General features: G+C 48.7%; 1 protein-coding gene across 1 annotated transcript; it reads right to left on the bottom strand.

Annotated features, from left to right (window-relative positions):
- Positions 1-3,448: 3,448 nt before the first annotated feature.
- Positions 3,449-7,540, bottom strand: ZIC3 (Zic family member 3). The gene is made up of 3 exons (XM_034782734.1): positions 6,490-7,540; positions 5,203-5,366; positions 3,449-4,459 (listed from the first exon to the last, which is right to left on the bottom strand). Exons 1-3 carry the CDS (start codon positions 7,538-7,540, stop codon positions 4,277-4,279), a joined length of 1,398 nt encoding a protein of 465 aa, XP_034638625.1. The 3' UTR covers positions 3,449-4,276.
- Between the last annotated feature and the right edge of the window lie 891 nt (positions 7,541-8,431).

The following is an 8,431-nucleotide window of genomic DNA, read 5'->3' as shown; positions in this document are numbered from 1 at the left end:
GGAGCAGAGGGTCGCCGGCTCTTTCAAAGCGGCTTGAAAGGGAAGCGGCGGGGGATGGGGAGGAGAGGAGGGGCCGGTCCCGGTCCCCTCCGGGCGGCGCCAGGAGACCCCCCCACCGCGGCGGGGACTGCTGCGCCCCACGTCCCCTCCCCCCGGCTGGGTTTGGGGGGGGCGCGCTGCTGCTGCCAGTCCTTGCTCGCTACAACCCTGCGCCCCTCCCCCAGACAGCCCCCCCCAAGCCGGAGCGCCCCCCCACACACACACACACACTAATGGGGCGGGGAAGAGAGGTTGCAGCCCCCCCCGGCGGTGCCTCGCGTGCGGAAGGGCCGGTCCCATCGGGCCAGGGTTAAGCCCCGGCTATAAATAAACGGGGGCTTTGGTGCGTGACTCTCGGTGTAAATCAAAACCGGAGCCGATCCAGGCTGCCCGCCCTGGGGGCTGCGCTCCAGCCAGGGGGCGGTTCAGCGGGGCTGGAGTCCCCGAGCCTGCAACCCCGGCCGGGCCAGGAAACTTCTCCTGGGGGCAGCAGCCTCCAGGCGAGCCCCTGGAGCCCCCCCGCCAGGGGATCCTCCGGGCCGGGCCGGTTCCTTCTCCCACGGATTTAGCGATAACGCCGCCCCCTTGCGATCCCCCTTCTTTTGGGGGGCAGCGACTTAGCGCCCCAACACACACACCGCAGTGGGGGGGGGGTTCCTGCCCCTCCACTTGTTGGCATGTTCCCGTGCGGCCGCACCTGCCTTTCCAGCCCCGCACGCCCCGGCGCTCGGAGTCCTTCCCTCCCAAAGCGAGCCCGGCTCAAGCTCGTGGGCTCGGAAGACGGGGAAGGGCGAGCTTAGCAAGCATTGGGGAGGCTTCCGGACCTGCCACAAAAAGCGTCTGACAGCATTTAAAAGATTGGCAACGTCGGACATCCAGCCTGCAGCCCGGGCGAGCGACCCTGCCGCGTCTCCTTAACGCTTCCAAAGTTATTCCGAAATCTGCTGGCGGCACATCTCAGTTAGCCCGAACCGATCTGCGGGGATAGATTGCTTTGACAAGTGCGGTATCAGGACGGTGAACCCGCAAAACTCCTTCGCTTTCTATTAAGAAACCATTTTAAAAATGAACCTGGATTGTCTCGTGTGACATGAACATAACCGGGAAAGGTTCCGAAAATGTAACCATTGTCAGCCATGTTTTTACACTGCGAAAATCTATTGCATTTATTTCTTATTTTATTCGTAGTATATTCCAATACAAAACGCCTCACCTTGTGCTTTTTCTTTATTTTGCAGTGTGCCACAGGGCTATTTGCTTCAGGGTAAAGTTGATAACTTTAGTCGTACAGGGTTTCAAATCCATTGCCTTGGAGTTCAAGTCTGCTCTGTATATAGCAAAAGAAATAGTTAGCTGCATAAAAGAAATCGAAATACATTTTTTAAAATCAAAGCTAATTTTTTTCAAGTGGAAAAATTGGGACCCAGAAAAGAGAATTGTAGAAAGCGGCAAACTAGTCCTCATTTTGGAAGTGCAGTCATCGTGTCAAAGAGATTGTTATCAGTCTGCGTGGGCTCAGGTTATTTCCGATAAACTTTTCCTCTTTTTTTTTTTTTAAACGATTTGTGGATTTGATCTAAGTTGCATAAAATAAAAGAAATCCTAAAGCAAGAAGTAAACAAACAGTATTCTCAGTCCAGCCCTTCCCAGTGTCAAGTTCAAGATGGGTCTGTCTGGGTTTCCCCCAGACATGAAAGGGGCAGCAGAGCTCCCATCAAATTACTCACATCCTTAGAGCTAGGGGGGAAATGCTAACAGTTTACAGAGTAAATTGCTTTCTCTAGCTGAACTGTGTACACCTTCAAATGCTGCCTTCCAGTCTATGTGTGGACACAGAAGTGGTGCTGTCAACAGCACATCATATATTGTTAAATCCTGTAGCTAAGATCTTAGGAAGACAAAATACAATCTATTTTTAATTCCCAATCCCAAAACTTCTGGGAAGATGGCATCTTTAATTGTTTTTATTAATTAAAAATAAGTGGGGCTGTATTTTAACTTTGAGAAAGTTAGCCAAAGCACAGGATGGTCCAAATGCAATTAGAAACAGCAGTCCACTCCAGTCTGTGCATATATTTTAAGAATTAATTGTTCACATCAACCGAGATCATCTGATACAGATGAAAAATCTTAAATATTTTGGAGGGGGAAGTGTGGAGGGAGGAGAGATTGTTTCGGTTTTTGTTTTTTGGTAGTAATTTATCAAGTTAACATTTATCTCTAAAATTCCTCAATCTTTTCCCCATTTCCTGGCTTTTATTTCCTATTCATTTCTTAAATACAGTCCCTGTTCACACTCTGCCTTCATTGCTAACCTAAAATTAAAAACCAAAAATTAAATATAAAAACATACAATCCTAAATTCCACGTATAAAGTGAAAACTGATAAATCTTCCTAAATATTGGTTATTTTTTAAAACGTTTAATTACCAACCAACAGATATTAGTTTTCTAGAATTGTGTATATGCTCGGTTAGGATGTTCCTTTGGCCAAAGAAAATTAAAATCCAGGTTAGAGTTTTATTACAAAATAAAAATTGTATTTCATATGTTACTGATTTTAATGGAAACAATTCATCAGCATCTCTCTACAACTCATTAGGTTTGAAAAATATATTTGCCAAGGAATTTCTACAGTGTTTCTAAAAAACTACTGAAGTCATCATATGATTGGCTATATATAATAATGTTGATAACTGTGTATTGGGTTATATACAGCAAAACAAATCAATTTTTCCCCCTTTCAGTAACTAGGATAAACTGTAATTCTTTTAAGAAGCACTTACTTTAATCTGAAGTAAACACATGGAACTGGCTGTTTTACTCACCCCCCAGCTGTTTCAGATTCATGCTAAACCTCTTAAAAGCATATATATAGATACAGAGATAGAGAGAGATGGGTGTGTATATCTATCCACCCATCTATGGAGACACATGCATGCCTTTCTGCATAGAGTAAAAAGGAGCCCCACACAAAGATAAAACTCATTGCATTTACCTTCGGATGTTAAATATGCAGCACTGGGAGGCCTAAATGCAGCTCTTCTTCTTTGAAGTGCAAGATAGAGACATGTCATGGTCACTCACAGGACAGATCAGTAATATTTGATTCACTCGCAGAAAGTGCAGTAACACACATATGAAGCTCGAGGTGAAAACAAACCAAAGAGATGTGGGGGCGGGGACAAGGAAAAACAACAACGACCCTCATTCCCCTATTGAAGGAAACACTGTAGATTGCTAGCCTGCAACAGGGAAAACAATTCCTATCAAGAATGGGGATGAGATACAAACACCTTGATATGTGGTTCCTCTGCCAGAGCTGGGTGGAAAGTAGTTGACAAAGCAATAAGGAAATACAAGACAGTGGTTCAAAAACTATTCGATTGTGTTCTTTCAAAAACAATAAACTTTTAATGCTAAAGCAGTTATAACCAAAAACTGTACAGAGTTTTGTAATTTTTTTTGTTTGTTTTTTTGTTGGTTTTTTTGTTTTGTTAGAAAACACTTTTCCCCCCATAAATATTGTTCAGTTCCCGGCACTTCGTATCAATAATTAAATTACAAACGATAAATATGGCATCATGGATATGTATTTACAAAAAAAGTTATTACAAAAAGGCAACTGTTTTACTAAACGGTCACAATCTGGGTAGAGTAACACCACAGCCTCATCTTGGAAAAATACTGGACGAACCCATCAGACGAGAATACATTCACAAGTATAATGCTTTGAGAGAGAGAGAGAGTGAGAGAGAAAGAAAGAGAGAGAGAGAGAGAGAGAGGTTCAAGACATAACAGGACTTTGGCACGGTTTAAGAATGTGAGTTTAAACAATCACCACTAAGGCGAAGGAGAATTTTCATCCTCATGTCAGCATCCCACCGAAGGAAGAAAAAGCCAAAAAAAAAAAAAAAGACAATAAAAAAAATAAAAAAACAGTGTTCAAATGAAGGGAGAAGGGGAGGCGATTGGAAGAGGGAAGAGAAAAAAATCAAAGAAATTACTGCAAATGCCAAAACCAAACAAAAAAAAATCCAATCCTGAGAAAAGGACATAGCTAGTCCAGCGTCTGGAGCTTGCAAAAAAATTAAAAACCCTTTCCTGGATAATTGCAATGAACTGGATGTAGCCCTGTACGGTTGTTTGCCTGAAAACTCCATTTCCGTGTGATTGATTTTCAGTTTTCCTTTGAATTCATTTGGTCCAGTCTATAGTTAGGTTGCTTGGTTTGTCCTTAGACGTACCATTCGTTAAAATTGGGTGGAAGTCCGGGGTTGTGGCTTGTGTTACTTTGAACTGCTGATGGAGGACTTTTAGTAGAGTCTTTACTGTTTGCAGAACTTAGCGCGGGCGGAGTGGACGATTCATAGCCTGAACTGGCCGCTGGAGAGGAATCTGACCCTTGCGATTCATGAACCTAAAAATGAACAGGTAAAACATGATAAATATAATGTCACACTGATAATACTCGGTCAAAATAGCAGAGTTCCAACACTACAAAGAGCGCAGGTAAGGTAAATATTTACACTTCCTACGTGATAATACAGACAACAAATCATAAATTATTCGGGGAATGGAAAACTTATCCATACAGCTGTGATATTGTAAATTTTAAAGCAAGTTTTCTCCCTCCCCCTTCGTTACAGACAATCTGCAAAGATTTTTTCCCACCATTTATGCCAGCTAGTTCTCAGACTGTGATTGTGGAGATGCCAGGTATTGACTTGGACAGATCGTTTAAATATGTTCAGCGTGGGTTGTTGATGTTAACGTTTTAAAAACATGCCAATAATTTCTTGGCCAGTAATCGTTAGTAGCTACATGTCACTCACTGAAGAACTGGATAACATTTTTTTTTCTATCCGGTCTGGGGAACAAGAAAATAAATAATGCAATTTACCCAAACGACTGTTATTACTGAAAGGGCCTAGCTATCAATTACAGCCTGAACTGTGAGATAAGGGCGAAAATACCCTGTTCTGCTGATAATTTGTATCAATCGGAGACGAATGTAAAATGCTGTAACATAAATCTTTCGGAATGGGTGAATTGTGCCATCCTAAAGCAGCACCGATCCTCGTTCAAATGTAGGCTAACAGGGAGGAAAAACAGGCTCCGAGATGATATTTAGTAACAGTAAAGCGATCAAGAGTTAATTACCTTCATGTGTTTCCTAAGAGAGCTGGGGTGGGTGTAAGACTTGTCACACACTTTACAGATATAAGGCTTGTCTGAAGTGTGAACATGCATGTGCTTCTTTCTGTCACTACTGTTCGCAAAACGTCTATCACAGCCTTCAAATTCACACTTAAAAGGTTTTTCACCTGCAAAATTCAGAAAGGGTTAAAGGACGCTACAGAGGAAAGGTTCACTTTGATTCCCGCTAGCGGATCGATCACGTTGGCAACTCGCTTAAAACAATTAATTTGATGCCGAGTGGAAGACAGACACTCTCTTGGCTTTCGTCCGTAGTCTCACAAACCGTTTTCCTTCCATGTCAGTGGAAATACACCAAGCATCGACACTTTTATTTCTTTTTCCCTTAATTATTTAAGTTTTATTTCCCTTCAACCCTCCTTTCCCAAGCTTTACTCTTCAAACACCTCGGTGGAGGTAGTATGCACACACACATACACACAAAAAAAGGATCAGACAATAGGATTTGTTACGTTACAGTTAAATTCAATCCGTCCTTTGTTACTTTTAATTTGCCTCTTTCAAATGCAACGGTTGTGCTAAGCGAAGTGTTAAAGGCAGACTACCAGTACTTGATGTTAGAATCGGGCGAGGGGGGCGGATCTAGATAAATTCTGGAGCAACAGACAGTTTTACAAGATGTGCTCAACAAGAAGGAAAATGTGTGGGTTTCCTGCCTTTTCTAGTTTTACTTCACTTCTGTGGAGATCTGAATTGAAGACAGAGCTCCAAATAAAAATACTTTGACAAAAGTATCACTGATTTAATTAGGAGATGTGCCAATCAAGACTAAAAAAGAACGGAAGTAACCGAAAATTAGATGGAATTAGCATTTGTATGGTTTCCTTAACCGAATGTATGCAGACAGCTAAATCGTATGTAAAGCAATCCACACAAAACAATTTCTCTTTGCCTCATATAAACCCCCAAACCGAGCCAACAAAAATCGGACGAAATCTTCTGTCTAGCGAGGCTATAAAGAAATAGGTAATTGCTCTTCTTGGACTGAAATTTACAAGCGCGTGGAACATGCGGATGTTAAACTGCCCAAACTCACAGAGTGCGAAGTTTTAAAGAACCGCGAACAAAATGTAACTTAGCTCCAAACTGGGGAAAGTAGCATTTTATTCCCACTCCCGCTTTTCGGTCTGGCGCGGTGGGATCGATGAGGGGAGCATTTGGATTTGAGGGGGTTCTTTCATTCCCACCGTTTCATAATTCATGCACCCCGTTTTTCGTCCCCCTCCTTACCTGTGTGCGTCCTTTTGTGGATCTTCAGATTCTCGGACCTGGCAAAGATTTTCCCGCAGCCTGGGAACGGGCAAGGGAATGGCTTTTCCCCCGTGTGAACCCGAATGTGGTTCACCAGTTTGTATTTCGCCTTGAAGGACTTGCCTTCCCTCGGACACTCCTCCCAGTAGCAGATGTGGTTGTTCTGCTCAGGCCCCCCGACATGCTCCATCGTCACATGGGTGACCAGTTCGTGCATGGTGCTGAATGTCCGGTCGCAGCTCTTTTTGGGGCGGTTGATCTGGCTCTCCTCGACCCACTTGCAGGACAGCTCTTGCTTGATGGGCTGGCGCATGTAGCGGAAGAAAGCCCCCGGGCCGTGGTGGTGATGGGCCGCCACGTTCATGCCCATATTCATGTTCATGGGGTTGTAGTTGTGGAACTGGGCGCCGGCGTACGGGTCCGTGCGGGGGCTGGAGACGGCCCGGTAAGGGTCCGGCCGGCCGAAGAGATCCCCCCGCAGCCCCAGGTGCATCTGCCCGTTCTCCACGTGCCCGCCGGGGGAGGGGTGGCTGGAGCTCTGCTCGTGCAGCCCCGGGAAGAGCAGGTAGCCCGGGCTCTCCGCGATGCCCGGCGGCCCGTGCAGGCTGCCGGGGGAGCCGCCGAAGATGCCGTGCTGGGCGCCGCCGGAGGCGGGCTCCCCCAGGCCGGAGCCCCGCTGGCGGAAGAGAAAGTCCCGCGTGGAGTTGAAGGCGGCGGTCGCGCCCCCGTAGGCGGGCACCTGGCCGGCGTGGTGGTGATGGTGGTGGTGGTGGTGCCCCAGCGCGTTGGCATAGCCCGAGCCCTGCGGGGTGAACGCCGAGCTCTGGCCGGACGAGAGCTCGTGGGCGGCCGGGCTGAGCTTAAAGGCCGCCGCGTGCGAGGCGTCCCCGAAGGGGCTCAGCCCCATCCCGGCGGCGGCGGCGGCGGCGGCGGCGGGGTCGCGGCCGGGCCCCTCGTGGTGGCGAGGGGCCCCGAAGCCCCCGACTCCCAGGGCGGGGAACTGCGGGCCGCCGTCCAGCAGCATGGTCATGGGGGAGGGCGGGCGGGCGGGCGCCCGAGGGAGGGTCCCCCCGAAACAATGGGCCAGGCGCGGGGGGACGAGACACAACCCCACGCGCGCCCGGCTGGGGGCTGCCAAGCGCCGCGCCCCCCCCCCCCCCCCCCCCGGCCCAGCCCCGGGCAGCGCACCCCAGCCCGGCTCCCCGGCTCCGAGTCCGGCCCCTCCGCTCCCACCCGGCTGTGTCCTTGGACTGCTACACTCAACCGCGCACTCCCCGCACATAAACCAACTCGGGAGGCAGCCCGCGCCCAGCCAATGGGGAGCCGGCTGCCAAGGCGTCACCTGACCCCCGCCCGGCCAGCCCATTGGCCGCGCCGCGCGTGAGTGGCAGAGTGGCCCAGGGAGGCTGGCAGCTCGCGGCCCGGCCCGGCGCGCTGATTGGCCCGCGCGGGTTTAGCGGCTCGCAGGTGAGGTGAAAGGGTGCCCGCGAGCCCACATGGTTTGTTTACTTGCCCTGCTCCGGGGGCGCGCGGGAGCGGCTGGGGCTGGGAGCGCATCAGACGGGCCCGGGGCTCGGTCCCTCCCGGCTTCTCCCCCATCCCGGGCTGGCCTCCCTTTCTCCTCCTCCAGCTCGGTATCCTTCCAGGCAATATTCCCCCCGTAGCGCCCGCTCCCCATCGGTCCTCCCCGGCTGCGTCCACCCGGGTGTTAAATCCTCCCGGCTGTTGTTGTTTTTTTTAAAGAAACAAATAAAACAAAACAAAAAAAAAAAACTGGGGAGCCGCTAACGGGCCCAAGGAGAGATCAAAAGACACAGCGAGCCACGGGATACCCGCCTTTCGCGGCTGTAGCCCTGCGCTTGTGAGATCCATCTGCTGGGAAACGGCACCTTGATTGGAAGTCGTAAATCTTCCCTGCTAG

The sequence above is a fragment of the Trachemys scripta genome, chromosome 9 (genome assembly GCF_013100865.1).
Source record: "Trachemys scripta elegans isolate TJP31775 chromosome 9, CAS_Tse_1.0, whole genome shotgun sequence".
In the NCBI taxonomy this organism is placed as follows: domain Eukaryota; kingdom Metazoa; phylum Chordata; order Testudines; family Emydidae; genus Trachemys; species Trachemys scripta.
Note: the sequence above shows the minus strand (reverse complement) of the source record. Positions and strands in the feature narration are given on the sequence as shown.